Genomic DNA, 27,500 nt, shown 5'->3' with positions numbered 1-27,500 from the left:
TTTGATTAAAGATGCTGGCCGGGTGGGCTCTCGCTGACCCGGCAGGGGCTGGCAGCGTCTATATGCAATTATGGTGGCTGTGTTTTATTTTTTGGTGAAAAATATATGTGTGTATACTATGGTGTCAGCTGCGTCTGCTTTGTATATCTATGCTACTGTGTGTGTCTACTCTACTGTATATATGCATGTTATCTATGTGTATGTTCACTATTAATTGAGTTTACTGTGTCAATGCATGCTGTGTGTGTTTGTGCACTACATGATTGGTGACATGCTGTGATGTGGTTTACTTATTAACATCTCCTAGGAGTGCCGGCCATTGTTTTTGCTGAATATATATATATATATATATATATATATATATATATGTATATATATACGGAACCCACCCCATAAAAATCCTGCATTTGCCTCTGCGCCGTGTCCTCACTATCCTGTAACTGCCTCCGCCAGCCACGCCAACATCACAGGCCCAGCACAGTTAGCGTTCCCCTCAGGAGGAATCGGATCCACCACCAGAGCGGAAGACAAAGCTGAGCGAGCCTGAAACAGTTCAGCACTCAGCAGAGAGTGTATAGGTGCATACACACTGGGCAAAAATCTCCCAGTGTGTATGGGCCTTAAGACACACACTATCTGTCAGTGTGTCACTGAGACAGCTCTGTTTAACATGTTAAATTTGGATTTTTATTATTACTATGGATTATTTGTATCCCTCAAAATATTTATTATTAATAATGAGTTATACTATTGTAATAACGGTGAGCACTACGGGGGTATTATGTGTATTTGGCACTGCTGGTGGCATAATGTTTGCCATAATGTGAATTCCGGCTCATACTGTGTGACATAACGTGTGTTTTGGATCATACTGTGTGGCGTAACGTTAATTTCAGTTCATACTGTATGTCAAAAAGTGAATTTTGACTCACACTGTGTGGCATAATGTGAGTTTCGGCTCATACTGTGTGGCATAATGTGAATTTTGGCTCATACTGTGTGGCGTAATGTGAATTTTGGGTCATACTGTGTGGCATAATGTGAATTTCAGCTCACACAGTGTGGTATAATCTGAAATTTTGCTCATACTGTGTGGCGTAATGTGAATTTCAGCTCATACTGTGTGGCCTAATATGAATTTCAGCTCACACAGTGTGGTATAATCTGAATTTTTGCTCATACTGTGTGGCGTAATGTGAATTTCAGCTCACACAGTGTGGTATAATCTGAATTTTTGCTCATACTGTGTGGCGTAATGTGAATTTCAGCTCATACTGTGTGGCTTAATGTGAATTTTGTCTAATACTGTGTGGCGTAATATGAGTTTCGGTTCATACTGTGTGGTGTAATGTGAATTTCAGCTCATACTATGTGGGGTAATGTGAATTTCAGCTCATACTGTGTGGGGTAATGTGAATTTCAGCTCATACTGTGTGGGGTAATGTGAATTTCAGCTCATACTGTGTGGGGTAATGTGAATTTCAGCTCATACTGTGTGGCGTAATGTGAATTTTGTCTAATACTGTGTGGCGTAACATGAGTTTCGGCTCATACTGTGTGGCATAATGTGAATTTCAGCTCATACTATGTGGGGTAATGTGAATTTCAGCTCATACTGTGTGGGGTAATGTGAATTTCAGCTCATACTGTGTGGCGTAATGTGAATTTTGTCTAATACTGTGTGGCGTAATATGAGTTTCGGCTCATACTGTGTGGCGTAATGTGAATTTCAGCTCATACTGTGTGGGGTAATGTGAATTTCAGCTCATACTGTGTGGGGTAATGTGAATTTCAGCTCATACTGTGTGGGGTAATGTGAATTTCAGCTCATACTGTGTGGGGTAATGTGATTTTCAGCTCATACTGTGGGACGTAATGTTAATTTTGTCTCATACTTGTGACGTAATGTGATTTCGGCTCATACTGTGTGGGGTAATGTGAATTTCAGCTCATACTGTGTGGGGTAATGTGAATTTCAGCTCATACTGTGTGGGGTAATGTGAATTTCAGCTCATACTGTGTGGGGTAATGTGATTTTCAGCTCATACTGTGGGACGTAATGTTAATTTTGTCTCATACTTGTGACGTAATGTGAATTTCGGCTCATACTCTGTGGCATAATGTGAATTTTGTCTCATAATGTGAATAAAGGGCACTACTGTCAGTAGCTGGTGAGCATGGGGACATGTGACAAATGCTGGTGTATTGCATAGGAGGGGTCTGTTGGCATAGAAAGAGGCAAATGAGGCTCTGATGGCACATGTGTAAATTATAAACTTACTTGTCTTATATTAAAATGGAAATGTTCGTCCCGGCAGCCAGGATCCCGGCTGTCATGATCCCGACAGCGGGATACCGACCACAAGTGTGCCTGCAGTGGAGTGAGTGCTAGAAAGCCACTCTGCGGGCACGGTGCCAGTTTTCCGACAGGCGGTCTCGTGATTGATTCCCATTTGGCTCAATAAATCTCCCGTACTTTTCAGAGTGGCCCACTCAGAATTAGGGTGTAGTGCTGGGGGGTGCAAGGGGTATGTGTGGGGTGGGGGGTGGGTAGGGGAATGCATATGCACTTAGGCCCATCACTCTCTAGTTCCGCCACTAGGTCAGGGATAGATTGGGGAAGTGTAAGCAGTGAATAGGATACAGCGGCAGCTAGCACTCAGGGTTATGCCGTAGCAGACCATCAGTACTGCCTGGTGGTCGCACCATTATATTTCATTTTTTTTTTCCTCTGGGGTATATTATATCTACTTTATTATTAGGGAGAAATTAGATTAAGCCATGTGATTTTACTGAGAGAATGTAAAATAGTTCTAGACATGTCTATGGTTGGTGCTAGACACGCCCAAAAGGCGGCGCTTGTTACGCTCAAAAGGCGGTGCTAGACATGCCCCTCCGGGGGTGCACCCCCTAATAAAATGAGCTGCGCACGCCTATGGAACCAGTGCTCAATCTACCAGGACAGCGGGGCTCACAAAAAGTGTCGGCCCCTACTCCTGTGTCCAACCAGCCCTGTACCAATAGCACAAGGGCTTATCTTTGTACCCTTGGTGGCAGTAGGTATGGAGGTAATGTGATTTTTATCATATAAACTAGCTGTAGTACCCAGCATTGCCTGGGCAAGTCCATAACCTAATGTCAGTAGATTTAATTTGATAGGAGTTTTTGTATGTGGACATTTGAGTAATGTTTAAAGTAATATTATGAAAAACAAGAACAATAGTAGTGAAGTTCCCCATGGGGCAATTTTGTAGATCACATTTAATGTTTTTACTTCTGGCGCTAAAATATACAGATTGCCACTGCTTGAAATTCATGAGCAAACAACATAAAGATGTCCAGGAGAAAAGCAAGACATTTCCAAATGTATACCTAACACTTTTATGTTTTGGCCCTGTGATTTGTTGATGCACATGGTAAACACTAGCTTCAGGGGTAATTGGAGATGCTTACTGTAAATTGATATGGTGGATCTGTAGGTATTATGCGAGTCCTGGGTATGAGTACATTTTCTCCGTTTCCCAATACTGTTGAAGTGGTAGCTCCAACTATATTTTGTTTTTTTGAGACTCATAATACGTAATATCGTACCATTGAATACTGTGGGTGCATCAATGTGGCTCATCAATAGCACTGGAACCCCAACTTTGAGTTCAAGCTTATGAGAATCTGAGTTGTAGAGCCACAGTTCGCAGGGGATCACTGCCTGTACAGAGGGTGTCCATTTTTGTTGGAGTGTGTCTCAGTTAGGAAGGGTTTGGGATATTTTTGGTACATTTGTTATCTTTTATGCAAGGTGAACAGGGATTTATATGACATCATGGACCATGCATCATATTTTTAGTAACAATTTCATGCAATAGAGTCTTAATTTGGATCAGGGATCTCTGCACTTGTGACAATTTGATTTGGGCCAATTTTTTTCTTTTAGCCACACTAAACGGTGAATGTGAGGGAATCCGGGTTCTTGCCACTCTATAGATTACATCCAACACCGTATTTATTCAAAGATGTAGTCCTTGTAAATAACAACAATGAGCTTACAATAATTACTTTTAGCCAAAAAATGCGAGCTGTCAGGTCCTGTCTATCTGTAACTTTCTGACCATGCATTAGCTATTGATTTATCTCCACGAATGGGTCATAAGTAGTTTCTTACATATGTGAGCACATCTTGTTTGTACTCATGCATGTGTCATGGTCCTTCGATAAATGTGGATGCCAATATCATTATCTGCCTCATGTCAAGAGCATTCACAGTTGGGTCCCTGGCTATGGTGTCTCCAAAATGTATGTTATTTTAAGCACAAAGACTGGCTTGATGGACATATGTAGATAAATCTTAAACTCTTGACTTTTGCGTACTGGCCTGCAAGATATTGGCGGGATAGTTGGTTCTATCATAAAATTTTGTTTTGTCATCTGGTATGGAAGTAAGTGGTAAGCATAGAAGTCCACTGAATAAACTTTTTTATTAAATACAGGCTCTCTTATTTGACTAATGCCAATATGGTAACCCTTGACCATTCCAAAAGATGAGGGGATATTGCATTGCATCATAATAGCAGTATGTTCCAGCTACCCTCAGTAAACAGTTGTTGCGTTTGTAGAGCACAATGTCTCTGTATTAAAACTGGTTACCAACCATGACAACAGACCCTCCAACATGACCCGCCCCACTAGGTACAAAATGCTCTGTTCCTGGACTTCCCTCTTAAGTTATGATTTCCATCACCCGTGTTTAACTAGTTAACTGATAAGAAAGTTGTTTCTTCACAGGTGATGGCAATAATAAATTAAGAGGGAAGTCCAGAAACAGAGCATTTTGTACCTAGTGGGGCAGGTCATGTTGGAGGGTATGTGACAAATTGTTAAATACAGTGTAGCTTGCCATTGAAAGTTTGAATTATTGTTCATGTTTGTTAGGCAGTCTCTGACCCGAGTGGATAACTTATCTGTAATGATTGCTAGGCATGTTCTCAAGAGCCATTTTAAACTCATGTATAAGAAGGCTTAACATACTGTACTAGCCCTTTAAACTGGGACACTCATGAATTACACAGATTCGGCAGCTGGCTGACTTCAAACCTGCATTTCAGCTGTATTTAATCAGTCATGGAGCCTGTGTAATCCATGAGTGTCCCAGTTTAAAAGGATGGTATGGTAATCCTATGTATAATGGTGGTCATTCCGAGTTAATCGCTCGCTAGCAGTTTTAAGCAGCCGTGCAAACACTATGCCGCCACCCACTGGGAGTGTATTTTAGCAAAAGTGCGAACAAAAGGATAGCAGAGTGGCTACAAAGTTTTTTTGTGCAGTTTCTGAGTAGCTCAAAACCTACTCAGCGCTTGCGATCACTTCAGACTATTCAGTTCCTGTTTTGACGTCACAAACACACCCTGTGTTCACCCAGCCTCCCTGAAAATGGTCAGTTGACACTCAGAAATGCCCACTTCATGTCAATCACTCTGCGGTCAGCAGTGTGACTGAAAAGCTTCGCTAGACCCTGTGTGAAACTACATCGGCCGTTGTAATAGTACGTTGCGCATGCGCATTGCACCGCATACACATTTGCAGAAGTTCCTTTTTTTGCCTCATCACTGCACAGCGAATGATTGCAGCTAGCGATCAACTCAGAATGACCCCCAAAGATCTTGTGATCTTGCAGCATTCACCATAACAAATTCACAACATTGCTATTAATATTTGCAAATACTGTAAGTGGTACTGTATCTTCGATCGACTAAGTATTGCACATGAAATAAATTGGAAGGAAGTAATGCTGCTGGTTTGCCTCTAGAAAAAGAGAGCCAATGAGGTGGTAGATTTGGCCCTGTACAGTAATAGTTGAAGAGAACCTTGGTGCAATAAATTTGCAATCTGCTCCAAATGATCTCATTTGAAAGCACTTTTGTATGGTATTGAGGAAGTGATGGGAATCATATGATACCTGCCTTTTCACCCTTCCATTTTAGAGCCCCACAAATATGGCACTTTTGCTCCATCTTCCTGAATGTTATTAGAGGATAAGTGCCGTGTTAAATGAAATGATCATAATAAAATGTTGTCTTTAGAATAGACCCCAATTAGACATTTGCAAATTAGTGCATTTAATATGTTGCTGTTGTGGCCAAGCATTGTGCTGTTCATCCAATTGGGTTGCTCAAAATGAAGTTTGTTAGACAGAAGCAGCCTGTCAGAGCATAATAGTCTACTCTGGGTCTCAGATGCATGACACTCTATTTGTCGCTTACCTTGCCTGTGCACTCTCATTTCTGCTTGTTGTAGATGTGTGTCCTGCTAGGACCCTTCAGGATGGACTTTCTTTGGGGTTATTCATGCTTGGAGGGAGTTTCCTGTTTGTGATTTAGTTCAGTTCCTGATGTGAAACCAAGTAAAGGATGTTCTTCAGCACTCCAGAGTTCATCAGTCTTACCTGTTTCACTGCACATTTACATGGTGGCAGAAGTGGGATACCATTGCTCAAGGACTCCTGTGCATCAACCCCCTCATGTTTACTGAAAATATCGCTGACTGATGGGTGCAGTTCAGGAGAGAATGGGCTGTGTATCACATTGCTGGACTGTCTCACAAATCAAAGTATGTACAAGCCTGTACAATACTTAATCTGGTAGGTGCAGAGTCAGTTATTAAAGATGACACATTTACACATGCAGAAGGGGAAGACAAGGAGACCTAGATGTATTGCTTGCAAAGTTTGAAGAGATTTGTATGCCTATTAAAAATGCCATAATGGACAGACACACATTTAATTCTATGAATCATAGAACTGGGGAAAATATACAATCATACGTGTCCACTCTGAGACTGTTGGCAAAAAATAATTTTTGGAGCTATAACCAACGAGCTGATCATAGACTGCATTGTATATGGCACCCGTAGTGACGCAGTACCAGGCATACTTACTATAAGAAAGGATCTAACCTTAGACTCTGCCATTCACATACCAAGACCCTGTCACACACTGAGAACTGTAGAACAAGTCATTGCTGACATGCTGGAAGCAAAGGCCTTCAGCACATAAAGGCCTAATGTGGGATTTGGCAAATCCCGATAGACAAAGATATGACACCATCTGTGAGATATGCCTTCTTATGCATACCATACAGCCTGACTACTAGAGATGAGCGGGTTCGGTTTCTCTGAATCCGAACCCGCCAGAACTTCATGTTTTTTTTCACGGGTCCGAGCGACTCGGATCTTCCCGCCTTGCTCGGTTAACCCGAGCGCGCCCGAACGTCATCATGACGCTGTCGGATTCTCGCGAGGCTCGGATTCTATCGCGAGACTCGGATTCTATATAAGGAGCCGCGCGTCGCCGCCATTTTCACACGTGCATTGAGATTGATAGGGAGAGGACGTGGCTGGCGTCCTCTCCGTTTAGAATTAGAATAGATTAGAGAGACACTTGATTTACTAATTTTGGGGAGCATTAGGAGTACTCAGTAGTGTACAGTGCAGAGTTTTGCTGATAGTGACCAGTGACCACCACTTTTATTTATAATCCGTTCTCTGCCTGAAAAAAGCGATACACAGCACACAGTGACTCAGTCACATACCATATCTGTGTGCACTGCTCAGGCTCAGGCCAGTGTGCTGCATCATCTATATATATTATATATCTGTCTGACTGCTTAGCTCACACAGCTTATAATTGTGGGGGAGACTGGGGAGCACTACTGCAGTGCCAGTTATAGGTTATAGCAGGAGCCAGGAGTACATAATATTATATTAAAATTAAACAGTGCACACTTTTGCTGCAGGAGTGCCACTGCCAGTGTGACTAGTGACCAGTGACCTGACCACCAGTATATAATATTAGTAGTATACTATCTCTTTATCAACCAGTCTATATTAGCAGCAGACACAGTACAGTGCGGTAGTTCACGGCTGTGGCTACCTCTGTGTCGGCACTCGGCAGCCCGTCCATAATTGTATATACCAGTGACCTAACCGTGGTTTTTTTTTCTTTCTTTATACATACATACTAGTTACGAGTATACTATCTCTTTATCAACCAGTCTATATATTAGCAGCAGACACAGTACAGTGCGGTAGTTCACGGCTGTGGCTACCTCTGTGTCGGCACTCGGCAGCCCGTCCATAATTGTATATACCACCTAACCGTGGTTTTTTTTTCTTTCTTTATACATACATACTAGTTACGAGTATACTATCTCTTTATCAACCAGTCTATATATTAGCAGCAGACACAGTACAGTGCGGTAGTTCACGGCTGTGGCTACCTCTGTGTCGGCACTCGGCAGCCCGTCCATAATTGTATATACCACCTAACCGTGGTTTTTTTTTCTTTCTTTATACATACATACTAGTTACGAGTATACTATCTCTTTATCAACCAGTCTATATATTAGCAGCAGACACAGTACAGTGCGGTAGTTCACGGCTGTGGCTACCTCTGTGTCGGCACTCGGCAGCCCGTCCATAATTGTATATACCACCTAACCGTGGTTTTTTTTTCTTTCTTTATACATACATACTAGTTACGAGTATACTATCTCTTTATCAACCAGTCTATATATTATCAGCAGACACAGTACAGTGCGGTAGTTCACGGCTGTGGCTACCTCTGTGTCGGCACTCGGCAGCCCGTCCATAATTGTATATACCACCTAACCGTGGTTTTTTTTCTTTCTTTATACATACATACTAGTTACGAGTATACTATCTCTTTATCAACCAGTCTATATATTAGCAGCAGACACAGTACAGTGCGGTAGTTCACGGCTGTGGCTACCTCTGTGTCGGCACTCGGCAGCCAGTCCATAATTGTATATACCACCTAACCGTGGTTTTTTTTTCTTTCTTTATACATACATACTAGTTACGAGTATACTATCTCTTTATCAACCAGTCTATATATTAGCAGCAGACACAGTACAGTGCGGTAGTTCACGGCTGTGGCTACCTCTGTGTCGGCACTCGGCAGCCCGTCCATAATTGTATATACCACCTAACCGTGGTTTTTTTTTCTTTCTTTATACATACATACTAGTTACGAGTATACTATCTCTTTATCAACCAGTCTATATATTAGCAGCAGACACAGTACAGTGCGGTAGTTCACGGCTGTGGCTACCTCTGTGTCGGCACTCGGCAGCCCGTCCATAATTGTATATACCACCTAACCGTGGTTTTTTTTTCTTTCTTTATACATACATACTAGTTACGAGTATACTATCTCTTTATCAACCAGTCTATATATTAGCAGCAGACACAGTACAGTGCGGTAGTTCACGGCTGTGGCTACCTCTGTGTCGGCACTCGGCAGCCCGTCCATAATTGTATATACCACCTAACCGTGGTTTTTTTTTCTTTCTTTATACATACATACTAGTTACGAGTATACTATCTCTTTATCAACCAGTCTATATATTAGCAGCAGACACAGTACAGTGCGGTAGTTCACGGCTGTGGCTACCTCTGTGTCGGCACTCGGCAGCCCGTCCATAATTGTATATACCACCTAACCGTGGTTTTTTTTTCTTTCTTTATACATACATACTAGTTACGAGTATACTATCTCTTTATCAACCAGTCTATATATTAGCAGCAGACACAGTACAGTGCGGTAGTTCACGGCTGTGGCTACCTCTGTGTCGGCACTCGGCAGCCCGTCCATAATTGTATACCACCTAACCTTTTTCTTTGCATCATGTGCTGATTGGGGAGGGTTTTTTGGAAGGGACATCCTGCGTGACACTGCAGTGCCACTCCTAAATGGGCCCGGTGTTTGTGTCGGCCACTAGGGTCGCTAATCTTACTCACACAGCTACCTCATTGCGCCTCTTTTTTTCTTTGCGTCATGTGCTGTTTGGGGAGGGTTTTTTGGAAGGGACATCCTGCGTGACACTGCAGTGCCACTCCTAGATGGGCCCGGTGTTTGTGTCGGCCACTAGGGTCGCTTATCTTACTCACACAGCGACCTCGGTGCAAATTTTAGGACTAAAAATAATATTGTGAGGTGTGAGGTATTCAGAATAGACTGAAAATGAGTGTAAATTATGGTTTTTGAGGTTAATAATACTTTGGGATCAAAATGACCCCCAAATTCTATGATTTAAGCTGTTTTTTAGTGTTTTTTGAAAAAAACACCCGAATCCAAAACACACCCGAATCCGACAAAAAAAATTCGGTGAGGTTTTGCCAAAACGCGGTCGAACCCAAAACACGGCCGCGGAACCGAACCCAAAACCAAAACACAAAACCCGAAAAATTTCAGGCGCTCATCTCTACTGACTACTGGTACTGAGGTGTTTAAACAGTATATGGGCCAATTGTTTGCAGGGTACTCCTGTAAGATTATAGTTGATGACATCTTCATCTGGGGCCATAATATGCAAGAGCATGATGAGCATCTCCGACATGTATTGGAAATAATTTGGGCTATCAACTTAAAGCTCTTCCCATATAATTGCAGATTCAGAGTTGATAAAGTTCCATACAGTATGTGGGTCAACTCCTCATGGACCAAGGTGTCAAGCCTGATCCTGATAAAATTGCAGCCATCCAGCATATACCCCTGCTGGTTTACAAACGTTGGGGGTAATTCAGACCTGATCGCTAGGCTTTGTTTTCTCACAGGCTGCAATCAGGTCCGAACTGCGCATGCCTATGCAAAGCAATGCGCAGGCGCGTCGGACGCCTGCAAGGGGGGATCGGTGCATAGCGACGGGATGGTGCGAAAAAAACAATTGTATGGGTGACCGCAAGGAGATTGACAGGTAGAGTGCGTTTGTGGGTGGCAACTGACTGTTTTCTAGGAGTGTCTGGAAAAATGCAGACATGGTCTATTGTTGCCTGTGGGTGCCTGACGACAATTCCGGTCCCAGACAGGCTGAAGTGATCGCAGCGGCTGAGTAAGTACTGGGCCGCGCAGAGACTGCAGAAAATCAGTTTGTGCAGCTCTGTTACACATGCATTCGCACACTTGCACAGCTCAAATACCCTCCCCCTGTAGGCTGCCCAGCGATCAGGTCTGAATTAGGCCCTTAGTCTCCAATTCTTCTTAGGGATGACTAATTAGCTGTCAAAATGATCCCAATTACAGATGGAGCCAGACTGATCATGGCTCCATCTTTGTCTAGTCTCGCTGTGCGAGGTACAACTTCTGAGAATGAATGGGACTTGCGCTGCCATCTGGGATGCAGGCACACCACGTGCCCCCATCTGTGATGCAGCCATGCTCAATGAGCGTGGTTCCATCTGTATAGTGAGATCACTGCACCCCTGCAACAACTTCTCCACCAAGACACAGAGTGGTGTTGATTGGAACCACACCATGGTGTTGAGTTTTAAGCACATGCTCACCAGCCCTCCGGTACTGCATTACTTCAGTGTATACTTACCAGTGGTGATCTCAGCTGACACCTCACATCACGGGCTGGGTGCAGTCTGCCTCCAAACAGATTAGACCAGTTGCTTTTCATTCCATGGCACTGATGGAAATAGAATCCCGCTATGCATATATTGAAAAAGAGCTGCTGGCATTGGTGTTTGCTTGTCACAAATTCCATGATTTCCTCTACGAAAGGCATGCCACTGTTGAAACTGACCACCAACTGTTCATCACCATCATGAGAAAGTCCTTGCACAATATATCTGTGTGTATTCAGAGAATGATGCTCAAATTAAAGAGGTACAACCTAGACATAATATACAAGCATGGCAAAGAAATGTTTATGGCTGATGCACTCTCCAGAGCATTCCACCCTCATTCTCCAACTCTACAGGTTGATGATGACTACGAAGTGATGGCAGTGCAAATCCTGTCCTTGGCCTGCATGGAGGAGCTACAAAGCGAATCTTTGGTGGATGATTTGTGTCCACATCTATCTCAGGTTGTCCTGCAAAGCTTGCTGCAGTCCTCCAGGGAACTTTCTGAAGACTTATACCTATTCTTTGGCATGTGGGATAAGCTATCTCTGTCGAATGGAATAATCTTGAGAGGTCAGAGATTTGTTATACCCTATGCTTTACAAAAGTACTATGTCAAGCAAATTACACCAAGGATACCCCAGCCTGAAGGCCACCAGATGCAGGGCCAGGGAACTGCTCTACTGATCCACCATGTTTAATAACCTTGAGGGGGAGGTCTTTGTTTGTGGCTTGTGTGCAGCCCTTCACATACACGAACCATAAGAGCCTCTGTGTCCACATGACATCCAGGATCTTCCATGGTCCATCACTGCTGCTGATTTTTTGTATGGAGGGGTAAGGAGTACCTGTTTCTCAAAGACTCTCACTCAGGGTGATTCAAGATTGATCAGTTACCCACTTTTACCAGCACCACTGTCATTATCAAGCTCAAAGGGCGCTTTGCTACACATGGAATACTTCCAAAACTCATCACACATAATGCTACATGACCAGTGAGTTAAGATGTTTGTTTGTACTTGGGATTTCACACACATCACCAGTAGTCCACTGTATCTATAATCCAATGTGCTTGCTGAAAGAGCTGTTTGGAGAAAATGCATACAAGACCAGACTGACATCTTTTTACCACTTTTAAACCTATGCAACACACCACGGGATGGATTACAATTCCCTTCCCAATGGCTATTATCATGTCACATCCAAACCAACATCCCAATTACTAAACATTAATTGCAATCTTAATCACAGACACAAGTGCAGACAGTTAAACTAAATATAAAATTATTAGGCATAAACAGATAATATCACCAATTAAAATAATAAAAGATACTAATATAATAGTGCAAAAAGCACTCAGAATTTGATAAATTATATTTGCAGATCCCAGAAAGGGATCTGGAAATTCACCTTAAGAAACTTAGAATGTAATAATCAAAAAATGAGAGCGCAGATACAATTAGAAAAATGTTTATTTCCCACATTCATGTTATAAATTAACATTAAAACCATTGCATGAGTCACCTGCGGAGAAATAGTTATTACTAATTATACCGTAATGGTAAATCATACAATTGGATAGTGTCCTGCAACCACAGCAAACTGGATGCAACTGTGACTGAGAACTTAGACACCATTAAGGTCCCACATAGTCTTTGAGTCCAGCACTAATGAACTCCTATTAAGAATGATAATATCTCACCGCTGTTTTGGGGTTCCTTGGAAAACTCTGATATGGCACAATCAGCGGTACTGGTAGTGGCCGATAACTGCTGGACACTGCAGCGGCTGATGATTGCGATGATGAGTAGACATCTGTTAACCCTGGAGCTGCAGCAGCTGATGCCTTATTGCTAGAAGAGACAAAGGCAGAGGACAGCCATTGCTATGGTTACAGGAGCTGATAGCAGCGATGATTTGGTGGACAGCTGTTGTTAAGGCTGCAGTGGCCGGTGTCTGTTGGACTGAAAGAACACCAGCAAGGTCTCCAGCAGCCAAGCGAATGTCACCTGGTCAGCAAGTCCTCGAATGAGAGGGTGTGTGGACAAGATCAATGTCCGACAACGTGATACCGGAGAAGAGGAGAGTGCAGCTGGGCTCAGTGGGAGTCAGTCACAGACTGGCTTGTAATGTAGCGCTCCACAGGGGACACCCTTGGCGCATTTCTCCAAGGTATAGCCTTGGCGGTTTCTTCAGAAGGAAATGAGTGGGCGTGAAGTCTGTCCAATATTTAACTGGTCCAACAACCAATCCACGGATCTCACTAATAATGGGATCCAGGTGTGTATCGGCATACTAAACAGGTGCTTATGCATTTCAGTAGTTTAAAAAGATAATAAGCATATAATCATTATACCGCATAAGAAACATTTATTACAATACAAATAGCTATATAATTCATATTAAAATGAAGAATACATTGGCACAGAAATGGCAATGGTAAACCTTTAAAGTGGATTTTGTTTTTAGTTTTTAGTTTTAATTAGGAAACATCATACAGCTTCAAGTAAAAGATTAATCCCATTAGCAAACACTCAGAGGCTGTGGCTCCATAGGTTAGTGCTACAGACTAGTAATCATGGAGATTGGAATTTCAGACAAGTTTTTTGGTCTCCAAAATAATAGCTTTTCATCTTTTATTTTTTATTTTATTAATAGTTATTATTTTAGACCTTTAATTATATTGTTAACAAAAAAGGAATATATAATATATTCACAATAATGGTAGTAATAATAATAATAATATTGTATATACTCGAGTATAAGTCTACCCGAATATAAGCCGAGGCACCTAATTTTACCTCAAAAACCTGGGAAAACTTATTGACTCGAGTATAAGCCTAGGGTGGGAAGTGCAGCTCTAGCCGTACACAGCCCTCATACTGCCAGATATGCCCTCATACTGCCAGATATGAACTCATAGTGCCAGATATGAACTCATAGTGCCAGATACGCCCCCTCAGTGCCAGATATGCCCTCATACTGCCAGATATGAACTCATGGTGCCAGATATGCCCCACGGTGCCAGATGTCCCAGATATGCCCTCATGCTGCCAGATATGCCCCACAGTGCCAGATGTGCCAGATATGCCCCACAATGCCCTCATGCTGCCAGATATGCCCCACATTGCCAGATATGCCCCACAGTGCCAGATATGCCCCACTGTGCCAGATGTGCCCCACATTGCCAGATATGCCCCACTGTGCCAAATGCACCAGATATGCCCTCATGCTGCCAGATATGCCCCACAGTGCCAGATATGCCCCACAGTGCCAGATGTGCCAGATATGCCCCACTGTGCCAGATATGCCCTCATGCTGCCAGATATGCCCCACAGTGCCAGATGTGCCAGGTATGCCCCATAGTGCCAGATGTGCCAGATATGCACTCATAGTGCCAGATATGCCCCCTCAGTGCGACATATGTCCCCCCAAGTGCCAAATATGCTCCCCCAGTGCCAGTTACTTACCCTCCATCGCTCCTGTTCTGTCTTCTGAAGGAGGGACACGGAGGGCACAGCGCGCGCCTCTCCTATGTCCCTCCTGCGTCTTTGGCGGCAGCAGCGTGTGTGTGTTGAATGAAGTGCCAGTTCGTGAGCCAATCAGAGCTCACGAATGGGCACTTAATTTAATAGACCCGCCGCTGCTGCCGGAGATGCAGGAGGGACACAGGAGAGCCACGCGCTGTGCCCTCCATGTCCCTCCTAAACACTGACTCGAGTATAAGCCGAGGGGGCTTTTTCAGCACAAAAACAGTGCTGAAAAAGTCAGCTTATACTCGAGTATATACGGTAGTAATAATAATAATAATAATAATAATAATAATAATAATAATAATAAGGCCTTGACATGAGAGTCTAAGCAGTGGTCTTTAGTGTTGCAATACGTGGGATATCTATAAAGAGGAGAATAGGCTAGCAAATAATATCTACTGTAGACATATAATTCAGAACAGGCTTTCTCCAGAAAGTACATAGATCTAAAAATCATATAAAGACAACAATAACGGTGTCAATAGCATAATTCTAATACTATTATAAAAAGCTGATGTTATTCAAGGAAAAGAGATACACAAATTACAGCACAAATAGATAGTAAATATACAACATAATAGCTGGTTAACAGCAAACCCAATACTAAAAAGGATTATGATTGTCAAACAACAATGCTATTGTAAGAGGTACACTGGATTATATCATGAGCTGAATAGTAAGCAGTTGCTTAATTTAAAAATACCCAATAATATTAAATGATTAGCAATAACATAAAGAAAATATATATGGAAATACCCTCAAGGAACTATTAAATGGACAGGTTCAGTTCCAAAAGCAGGATAAAATTAAGATAAAGACAGTGGAGTCTATAATCCCATACAGCCTAAATACAAGGTGAATATTAGAGGAGCAAGGATCTAAATTAAATGTTATTAAGTTCAATGGATAAATTCAACCTGGCAAGGAACAACGTCCCCAGTGAGAAGATCCAGAATGCTTCCTTTCTACAAAGGAGATTGAAATGATCCCCTCCTCTCGTGGTTACCTTGATGCTCTCTATACCCTGTAGACGAAGAACATCGACATTACCCTAATGTTTAGCGTTGACATGGTGAACAGGCTATGATAACCAAAGCCTCTTAACACATTGCGCCTATGTTCCAGAAATCTTGTGTTCAATCATTGAGTGGTTTTTCTGACGTATTGTAACCTACAATTACAAGTAATTAGATAGATTACAAAGGTAAAATTGCAATTAATGTGGCTAGTAATATCAAAAGTAGAACCAATTATGGTGGAACTAAACTTGGTACTTTTGTTCAACAAAAAATTACATGTCAGACACTTCATCCTCCCACATTTAAAACAACCTTTAATATTGGTAATGGAACCCAACTATGAGGAACTGCTAATACTTTGTTCCACATCAGGTTTGAAATGGCTCGGTGCTAGATAGCTCTGTAGATTTCTGTCCTTTTTTAACACAATTTTGGGATCATCCTCCAAGGATGTAGAAAGAATATTGTCTGCTTTGAGAATTACATAATTTTTATTTTAAATCTGTTTGATTTCCATGGAAAAGGAATTAAATTTGGACACAAAAACTGGGGTATGATCAAAATCTGTAGTTGTATTTTCAAACTGATGTAATAAACTTTTACTTTGATTAAGAAAGGAATCTCTATCTTTTGAGCAGGCACCTTCATATGCAGATCTAAGGAGGTTATCAGGAAAGCCCTGTTCCACAAAAACAGTTGAAAGATCTTCCGCTTGTAAAAGAAATTGCTCAAACTCAGAGCAGTTTCTCCGAAGTCTATAGTATTGGCTCTTAGGTATATTGTCCAGCCACAGCTTATGGTGGCAACTAGGATAGTTCAAGTAACTACTACAATCAACCTCCTTTTTAAAAGTGGAAGTTGAGATGACATTATTCTCAATATTCAGGGCAATATCCCGGAAAGTGATATACTGATTGTGAGCAGTGCTAGTGAATTTTAAACCAAAAGTGTTAGTGTTAAGGTGAGTGAGAAAGTTGGAAGCCAATAAAGAATCCCCATCCCAAATAAAAAAAACATATAATCTAAGTACCATCCATAGAGCACCAGACTCACCCCCCGAAAGGACCGCCCTAGATATACTGTTCTTTAAAGCAGCCCATATAAAGATTGGCAAAACTCAGGGCGAATCTGGTTCCCATGGCGGTACCAAGAATCACCAGCATCACGCTGTCGGACATTGATCTTTGCCACACACCTTCTCATTCGAGGACTTGCTGATCAGATGCCCTTCACTCAGCTGCTGGAGATCTTGCCGGTGTTCTTTCAGTCCAACAGACACCGGACTACAGCCTTAACAACAGCTGTCCACCAAATCATCGCCGCTATGAGCTCCTGTAACCATAGCAGCGGCTGTCCTCTGCCATTGTCTCTTCTAGCAATAAGGCATCAGCTGCTGCAGCTCCAGGGTTAACAGCTGTCTACTCATCATCGCTATCATCAGCCACTGCAGCCTTCAGCAGTTATCGGCCACTACCAGTACTGCTGATTGTGCCATATCGGGAGTTTGCCAAGGAACCCCAGAACAGCGGTGAGATATTGTCATACCTAATAGGAGTTCATCAGTGCTGGACTTAAAGACTATGTGGGACCTTAATGGTTTCTAAGTTCTCAGTCACAGTTGCATCCACTTTGCTGTGGTTGCAGGACACTATCCAATTGTATGATTTACCATTACGGTATAATTAGTAATAACTATTTCTCCACAGGTGACTCATGCAAACGTTTTAATGTTAATTTATAACATGAATGTGTGAATTTAACATTTTTCTAAATGTATCTGCACTCTCATTTTTTGATTATTACATCACAAGTGCAGACAGTGCTTGCCTCTATGTGCCTGTCTAATAAAAGGAATTATGACCGTATAGCGCATGCTCTCCATTATTTGGTACCAGGACAAGCTGTTTGAATATAGACCAATGAAGGATATGACAAGCATGCTACTGTTTTAAGGGAAATCAGCTGGCCCATCAGTAACTGTATGTTGTTCAGGCAGATGGATTTGTGTATGAGAGTAATCATCACCACCTGTTAAGTCTACCTGTAGAGACTATTACTGTACCCAGTGTAACAGTGGACTGCACAGACCTTCCTCATATCACACCAGACCTATGTCTCCCTCAGTCAATAGTAAATCATCATTTGACTCAATGGCACCTTCAGCTGTAACTCTCAATGACCAGCCACCCATTATGCACCTGTATACCACTGATTCAGGACATTTATGAAAGCCTTTTACCTGAATTCAGAACAATGTTACATAAACTCTCCCCACACACTCTCTCCATTTTCATTTTTCTCCTTTCACTCTCTCCATTTTCATTCTTCTCCTTTCACTCTGTTACCCCTTTTTACTATATACTTGAAGGGAGGATGTACTGTAGATGTGTATCTGCTAGGATCCTGCAGGATGGGACTTTTCTCTGGGGCTATGCATGCAGAGATGGAGTTACCTGTTTGTGAGTTAGTTGAGTTCCTGATGTGAAAACAAGTAAAGGGTGTTCTTCTGCACTTCAGAGTCCATGGGATAAATTTACTAAAATTCCAAACAATGAAAGGATGCAATAGAGAAATGATAGGCAGAATCTTATTGGTTACTATGGCAACATCGTCACTTTTAATTTGTAGAACCATTAGAAAATATACCCCCATGACTCTTGCCTGATTCACTGCACATCTACACTTGTGCAGATGTTTCTCCACACTGAGCAGTTGTTGCTGCTTTAGCCATATAGGATTTTGTTAAGGGGGGTACACATGGCCCGAGTCGAGCTCAGTGCGATGTGTGCTGAGCCCGATGTGGGCTTAGCACATATTGCAGCGGATGTCTGTACACACAATGCGATGAGTGCTAGCCCGGTCCTAACTAGACCACAACGCTCAATGAGATCATTGTGATCTAGCCAGATCTTTACAGCATGCAGTCAAGATCTGAGCCAGTGATAACGCTATAACTATGAGGCATACACATGGAGTGATCTGTGCAATCTAGTCAGATTTCTTAGAAATTCAGCAAAGATCTCTTGTGTGTACCCCCCTTTATTTGCAGATGGCTAGCCTGGGTAGGATGACACTTATTGAACCATGTCTACCAGCATTCCCTGGCATCTAGGGCCTACTTTAACCCTCAGTCTACAGACGTGTTCACCCTAGGCAAGCTCAGAGAGTCCTCTGGTGGGCTCAATGCGCTCGCCAAGCTCCAGGATTGCTGCATTTGCCACAGGATCTATTCCTGCTCTACTGGTCTCATGGACACCCACGAGTTGGAATAAATCCTGTGGTCCGGGATCCCGACTGTCGGCAATTTAAATGCATCCCCTCTTATAGTGTTGTTTCAATGCCGCATAGTCATGGCATAGTGGTAGCGGGCACCCGCTGTGCATTCACAATGAATTGGGGACAGGAGGCTATGGCATGGCGAGGCATGAAACACTGCTATACACAGCAAGGATGTGTCTGGACAGGATGTAGTTTATATCCCTGGCAGGTTGGGATCCTGGCAGTCAGAATGCCGACGCCAGGATCCCGACAGACAGACTGCTGGCAGCTGCACCAGGGCTATTCCCACTCGTGGGTGTCCACGACACCCATAGAGTGGGAATACAACCTATGGTGAGTGCGGCAAGACACCGAGCCTGCAAGGGGCTTCATTGCACTCAACCCCTGCCTGCATTCTGGCGATTGGGATCCCGGCATCCGTATTCGGACCGCTGGGATTCCGACTGCCAGGATTACATACCCAACATGTCTGGATGCATATTTTCCTGTAAAAAATATATTAACCATATTACAGCACAGACACACCATAGTGACAGATTTACCCAGACACACTTATTTACCCCTCCTGGAAAGGATCACTTTGGATCCTGTAGGCATTTCATGGGGTTTCGGGAAAAAATACATTAAGGGCCCTATTTAGCACTGAATGCATCTGAGATGGCAGTGTGCACGCTCAGGACGTGCAAGGGCTGGGGAGATTTGATCGTATCTCAGTTATGTGAATGCCTCTGCCTGATTGTGAATTAATTGTAAGTTGTTGCACATCACATTGTAAATTGTTACTGGCCCCCCTTACTGGAATGCCTGTAGGGAGTACTTCACCACTCCACCACTCTGGTATTGCCGCAGACTGCTTAAAAAATGTCACAAATCATTGCAGAGATTGTCACATACGCGGTATATTTTTTTAGCCACAGTGCATTCAGTAATCTTGAAAAAAATATTAAACATATAATAGGACACACAAAAACAGAGTAAACAATATACTAAGTAAAGACTTCCCCAGACACCCTTGCTTGCCCATTTATTATCCGTGGTCTTGCACTTAGAGCCTAATTCAGACCTGATCGTAGCAGCAAATTTGTTAGCAGTTGGGCAAAACCATGTGCACTGCAAGGGGGGGCAGATGTAACATGTGCAGAGAGAGTTAGATTTGGGTGGGTTATTTTGTTTCTGTGCAGGGTAAATACTGGCTGCTTTATTTTTACACTGCAATTTAGAATTCAGTTTGAACACACCCCACCCAAATCTAATTCTCTCTGCACATGTTACATCTGCCGCCCCTGCAGTGCACATGGTTTTGCCCAACTGCAAACAAATTTACTGCTACAATGAGGTCTGAATTACCCCCTTAGTCTGTGTGCACACCATAGGTCTGATATTAGCATGGTCTTAGCTATGGAGCAGCTAGTGTTTCATATTTTTATTAAACCTATTCATTAAGAGAATTTACATTTCTTCATTCTATAATTTTGGCCTCAGTGTAAACATCTGTAAATATGAGAAAATTCTGGTTACTTTAATATTTAGTTCCCAATGCAGTTGCCTTGGGTGTCTAGGCCTTTAGTCTAGGTTAAGTAATGCTACTCATTAAATGTATTATTGAAAATTCTCATTACTGATGTTTCTAGATCAGCTATGGAGCGAGGGACCCGCTGCTGAGTGACCGGATTCTGTATCCAAACTTTTTTCGCACAGTTCAAAACTACCAGGTGCAACATGTGGCCATTGCAAAGTTACTAAGAAGCTTTGGGTGGAACTGGGTCGGAATCATCACATCAGATGATGAGAACGGAGAACGGGAGCTAGAACATCTGAGCCAGCAATTGAATAAGTATGGAATTTGTATCGATTTCAAACTTAAAGTTAGATTAGACTTTATACACAACATTGTTCTTCCTGTGTCCTCTAATTCTGCTGAGGTTGTTGTTATTTGTGGAACAGTCCATTATTCCTTCATCAACGTTTTGGCTAAATCTCTACATTATTTCTATAACAAGACACTTATCCTCACAGCATCATGGTCTATATCAAAAGAGCTTCTGTTACCCTCTATGGGTAAGCTGGTGGATCGCAGTTTGGTATTTACAACTCCGATGCATTATGTCCCTGCATTACAGGAACGCTTATACAGCTTTCATCCATCCAGCCATCCCACTGACAAGTTACTGGAAGATATCTGGATTTTCCATTATTCTTGCTTCTCCGGTAATCCTGTGAAGGACTTTGTTTTTTCAATTTTTTTACAAAGAAATCTCAATAACTGCACTGGGAATGAGAAGTTTGAATATCTTTTAAATTATTCTGGAGACCCGGCCACCTACCAAGTGTATATAGCCGTCCTCACCATGGCACACGCTTTACATGACATGTACATGGCTTTCAATGTAAATGTTGCAAAATATGGTTTATCTATGTTGGAATTTAAATACAAGGTGAGTGAAAATTTTAAAAACATAACGCTATCCTCAGGTCTTCCCAGGCAGCTTCTTCTGACTCCAAACAGGCTCCAGGGTCCAGGGTGTTCTGTTGATCGGAGCTCAAAGCAGGTAAGCGGTTGTCTGTCCGACACCTGTATCTAAGCTCAGAAACTGAAATGCCTGTCCGCAGGTAACAGGATGAGTAACTCTAGAAAGCACTGCACAGTCAAGGTCTCAGCAAATTGCTCCAAAGGTAGTTCCCCTGCTTCAAGGATACAGAGAGCTAGAAAATGGGCCTCTTAAGGCAGGAGGAGAGATTTTAATATGCCTTCAGATGAATGCTTTCCCAAAGCCTCAGAGATCTCTGTCCGCTATCCACTGCTATGACCTGAAAAAGGGCACATCCAAAAAATTGGGTTATAAGGGCCCCAGGCATTGGCATATCTATAATGGGTACATTGTTTTCGGGGCACATGTGCCCCTGTGTCCAGGGGGGCTCACCCTGCAAGAACTGTACCCATTTGTTTAATACTTACCTCTTTGGAGTACCCCTTCGGAGCCATCCCTTCTTGGCAGGACAATAGAGTCTGAACACTAGAGGAAACAAACTCTATTGTGCCTGCTAAAACCTCCGGAAACGTAGCACTGAGGCCATTTTTCTGGAGTATTGCGAAGGCGCATTATGAAAATCTTCAGGAAAATGGCTGCCGTGCCCTGTTCCCGGAGGTTTGCGCAAACGCAATCGAGTCTTGGGACTACAGAGAGGTAAGTATTAAAACCTTGTGCATCGGTCAGAGAGGAGGGTGTCTCTGATGCAGAAGACTGCACACAGGCCTCCTTCTCTCTGAAAATGCCCCTGGCCTTAGGAACCCATTTAGTTCACAAAAGGGCATTCTGCACAGCACCTGTACTGTCATCAAATCATAGAAATAAATTCTGCGGTTGAAATACATGCCTCTGATTAAACAGAAGCAGTCATCTTATCTCAAGTCATCCCAGAAGACAAAGAAACTTATGTTCTTCCATCTCAGTTATTTTATTCCACAGAAAATATCTGCAATGTAAGAAACCGAGAGTTAGAGTTACTGGATATCAAGTGGGCCTTTAATAAAAAGACATACGTTGGAATATATCCATCCATCCACCCCTACCTACATCCAGGAACTATTGCCCTCATTTCAAGTTGTTCGCTCGTTATTTTTCTTCGCATCGGTGCGATTAGTCGCAAACTGCGCATGTGCAGCGTTCGCAGTGCGCCTGCGCCAAGTAAATTTGCTAAAAAGTTTGGTATTTTACTCACGGCTTAACGAAGAAATCTCTTCATTCTGGTGATCGTAGTGTGATTGACAGGAAGTGGGTGTTTCTGGGCGGAAACTAGCCGTTTTATGGGTGTGTGCGAAAAAACGCAGCCGTTTCTGGGAAAAATGCGGGAGTGTCTGGAGAAACGGGGGAGTGTCTGGGCGAACGCTGGGTGTGTTTGTGACGTCAAACCAGGAACGAAACTGACTGAACTGATCGCAGTGGCAGAGTAAGTCTCGAGCTACTCAGAAACTGCTAAGAAATTTCTATTTGCAATTCTGCGAATCTTTCGTTCGCAATTCTGCTAGGCTAAAATACACTCCCAGTAGGCAGCGGCTTAGCATGTGCAAAGCTGCTAAAAGCAGCTAGCGAGCGAACAACTCAGAATGAGGGCCTATATCCATTACTTTGATTATCCCCTTATATATATTATGACTATACATTGCCTTGTTGATGTGTATACATATACACATCCATAAAGTCATTTTTGTGCTTAATGCTATACATTGTTTTCATTATGTGCTCTCTCGCTGCCTTTGAAATTGGTATATATATTTAGACTGAGTTGTGGTCTATATGTTTGGTTGTATTCAACAATAGTTTTATTTTACACTTCCCAACTCAAGTAATATATCAACCAATCTTTTTTTGAAAGAAGCAGGCCTTTTTAAATATCAGCTCACATGATTTATGCATACAATGATCGGCGTCCCCATGACAACCAACTAGAGCATTCCAGAGGAATTCTTGAGTGAATATTGTATGACCAGCAGACACTGCTGCACATTGTGTTCTGTATCTTCCTGTTTAAATGTATTACCAGGGTGCCCGGGTCCTAACCTAGGGGGAGGTGTCTTTATGACAACAGCATGATCCTTAGTAGTCACTGCATACTGTGTTTGAGTGGGTTGCCATAGACCTGTGATGTATCTTCAATTAACTCCCACACAGTATTCACATGAACTCTGAAAGCCGCAACACAGTCTCTCAAGCATCATGAAAAGGTACTTTTATTGAGCTATATAATTGGGGTCTACCCAATGACTAATTAGATCATGGGTCACATGACTGCTCGGCCAATCATTTGACCCTGTAATAACCTTTAAAATATATTATAAATCTGTTTTTGCAGCGGGTATTTTTCGGGTTTTGTGTTTTGGTTTTGGATTCAGTTCCGCGGTCGTGTTTTGGATTCGGATACGATTTGGCAAAACCTCCCTTAAGAATTTTTGTCGGATTCGGGTGCGTTTTGGATTCGGTTTAAAAAGAAAACAAAACTCAAAAACAGCTTAAATTTGGTGGTAATTTTGATCCCATAGTATTATTAACCTCAATAACCATAATTTCCACTCATTTCCAGTCTATTCTGAACACCTCACACCTCACAATATTATTTTTAGTCCTAAAATTTGCACCGAGGTTGCTAGATGACTAAGCTAAGCGACCCAAGTGGGCGGCACAAACACCTGGCCCATCTAGAAGTGGTACTGCAGTGTCAGACAGGATGGCACTTAAAAAATTGTCCCCAAACAGCACATGATGCAAAGATAAATAAAAAAAAAGAGGTGCAAGATGGAATTGTCCGTGGGCCATCCCACACACCCTTATGTTGTATAAACAGGACATGCACACTTTAACAAGCCCATCATTTCAGCGACAGGGTCTGCCACACGACTGTTGCTGAAATTACTGGTTGGTTTGGGCCCCCACCAAAAAAGAAGCATTCAATCTCTCCTTGCAAAAACTGGCTCTACAGAGGCAGGATGTCCACCTCCTCCTCATCGTCCGATTCCTCACCCCTTTCACTGTGTACATCCCCCTCCTTACAGAGTATTAATTTGTCCCCACTGGAATCCACCATCACAGGTCCCTGTGTACTTTCTGGAGGCAATTGCTGGAAAATGTCTCCACGGAGGAATTGATTATAATTATTTTTTATGAACATCATCTTCTCCATATTTTCTGGAAATAACCTCCTACGCCAATCGCTGACAAGGTTACCGGCTGCACTAAACACTCTTTCGGAGTATACACTGGAGGGGGGCAACTTAGGTAAAATAAAGCCAGTTTGTGCAAGGGCCTCCAAATTGCCTCTTTTTCCTGCCAGTATACATACGGACTGTCTGACATGCCTACTTGGATGCTGTTACTCATATAATCATCCACCATTCTTTCAATGGTGACAGAATCATATGCAGTGACAGTAGACAACATGTCAGTAATCATTGGCAGGTCCTTCAGTCCGGACCAGAAGTCAGTTTTCGCTCCTGACTGCCCTGCATCACCGCCAGCGGGTGGTTTTGGAAATGTTATCCTTTTCCTGGCAGCTCCAGTGACGGTAGAAAATGAAGGAGAAGCTGTTGGCGGGTCACATTCCGATTGACTTGACAAGTGTCTCACCAGCAGGTCTTTGAACATCTGCAGACTTGTGTCTGCCGGAAAGAAAGATACAACATAGGCTTTAAACCTAGGATCGAGCATGGTGGCCAAAATGTAGTGCTCTGATTTCAACAGATTGACCCCCCCGTGAATCCTGGTTAAGCGAATTAAGGGCTCCATCCACAAGTCTCACATGCCTAGTGGAATCACTCCGTTTAAGATCCTCCTTCAATCTCTCCAGCTGCTTCTGCAAAAGCCTGATGAGGGGAATGACCTGACTTAGGCTGGCAGTGTCTGAACTGACTTCACGTGTGGCAAGTTCAAAGCGTTGGAGAACCTTGCACAACGTTGAAATCATTCTCCATTGCGTTTGAATCAGGTGCATTCCCCCTCCTTTGCCTAGATTGTAGGTAGATGTATAGGCTTGAATGGCCTTTTGCTGCTCCTCCATCCTCTGAAGCATATAGAGGGTTGAATTCCACCTCGTTACTACCTCTTGCTTCAGCTGATGGCAGGGCATGTTCAGGAGTATTTGCTGGTGCTCCAGTCTTCTGCACGCGGTGGCTGAATGCCGAAAGTGGCCCGCAATTCTTCGGGCCACCGACAGCATCTCCTGCACGCCCCTGTCGTTTTTTAAAAAATTCTGCACCAACAAATTCATTGAATGTGCAAAACATGGTTCGTGCTGGAATTTGCCCACATGTAATGCACGCACAATATTGGTGGCGTTGTCCGATGTCACAAATCCCCAGGAGAGTCTAATTGGGGTAAGCCAATCTGTGATGATGTTCCTCAGTTTCTGTAAGAGGTTGTCAGCTGTATGCCTCTTATGGAAAGCGGTGATACAAAGTGTAGCCTGCCTAGGAATGAGTTGGCATTTGTGAGATGCTGCTACTGGTGCCGCTGCTGCTTTTTGCTGCGGGAAGCAATACATCTACCCAGTGGGCTGTCACAGTAATATAGTCCTTAGTCTGCCCTGCTCCACTTGTCCACATGTCCGTGGTTAAGAGGACATTGGGTACAACTGAATTTTTTAGGACAGTGGTGACTCTTTTTCTGACGTCTGTGTACATTCTCGGTATCGCCTGCCTAGAGAAGTGGAACCTAGATGGTATTTGGTACCGGGGACACACTACCTCAAGTAATTCTCTAAGTCCCTGTGAACAAACGGCGGATACCGGATGCACGTCTATCACCAGCATAGTTATCAAAGCCTGAGTTATCCGCTTTGCAACAGGATGACTGCTGTGATATTTCATCTTCTTCGCAAAGGACTGTTGGACAGTCAATTGCTTAGTTGAAGTAGTACAAGTGGTCTTCCGACTTCCCCAGCAGCAAGGATCCTCCCGAGGAATCCCAGTTAGGAGAGGGCTCGTCAGACTTACCAGTGACATATCCTGCAGGACTATTGGTGTTCCTGTCTGCAGGACTATTGGTGTTCCTGTCTAAGGAGGAAATTGACATTGAGGGAGTTGGTGGGGTGGTGTGCAGGAGCTTGGGTAAAAGAGGAAGAAGTGATTTAGTTGTCAGTGGACTGCTTCCGCTGTCACATAAGTTTTTGAACTTGTCAACGACTTCTGATGAATGCGCTCCAGGTGACGTATAAGGGAGGATGTTCCTAGGTGGTTAACGTCCTTACCCCTACTTATTACAGCTTGACAAAGGCAACACACGACTTGATACCAGTTGTCCGCATTTCTGTTGAAATAATTCCATACCGAAGAGGTGATTTTTTTTGGTATTTTGACCAGGCATGTCAATGGCCTTATTCATCCCACGGACCACAGGTGTATCCCCGGGTGCCTGACTTAAAAAAAAACAACTCACCATCAGAATCCTCCTTGTCAATTTCCTCCTCAGCGCCAGCAACACCCATATCCTCATCCTGGTGTACTTCAACAGTGACATCTTCAATTTGAATATCAGGAACTGGACTGTGGGTGCTCCTTCCAGCACTTGCAGGGGGAGTGCAAATGGTGGAAGGAGCCACCTCTTCCCATCCAGTATTGGGAAGGTCAGGCAACGCAGCCGACACAATTGGACTCTCCTTGGGGACTTGTGATTTAGAAGAATGCACAGTTCTTTGTTGTGCTTTTGCCAGCATAACTCTTTTCATTTTTCTAGTGGGAGGATGAGTGCTTCCATCCTCATGT

At 43.0% G+C, this 27,500-nt stretch overlaps 1 protein-coding gene across 1 annotated transcript in view; it reads left to right on the top strand.

Annotated features, from left to right (window-relative positions):
• LOC135052264 (vomeronasal type-2 receptor 26-like) overlaps window positions 1-27,500 on the top strand; it is a 174,045-nt gene that overhangs the window by 66,237 nt on the left and 80,308 nt on the right. The window contains exon 2 of the mRNA XM_063957429.1: window positions 20,881-21,798. Coding sequence (XP_063813499.1) covers window positions 20,881-21,798 — 918 coding nt within the window. The remainder of the gene's footprint in view (window positions 1-20,880; window positions 21,799-27,500) is intronic.

Source organism: Pseudophryne corroboree, chromosome 1 (assembly GCF_028390025.1).
Source record: "Pseudophryne corroboree isolate aPseCor3 chromosome 1, aPseCor3.hap2, whole genome shotgun sequence".
Classification (NCBI taxonomy): domain Eukaryota; kingdom Metazoa; phylum Chordata; class Amphibia; order Anura; family Myobatrachidae; genus Pseudophryne; species Pseudophryne corroboree.
The sequence above is the reverse complement of the archived record's forward strand: the minus strand, read 5'-3'. Positions and strand labels throughout refer to the sequence as shown.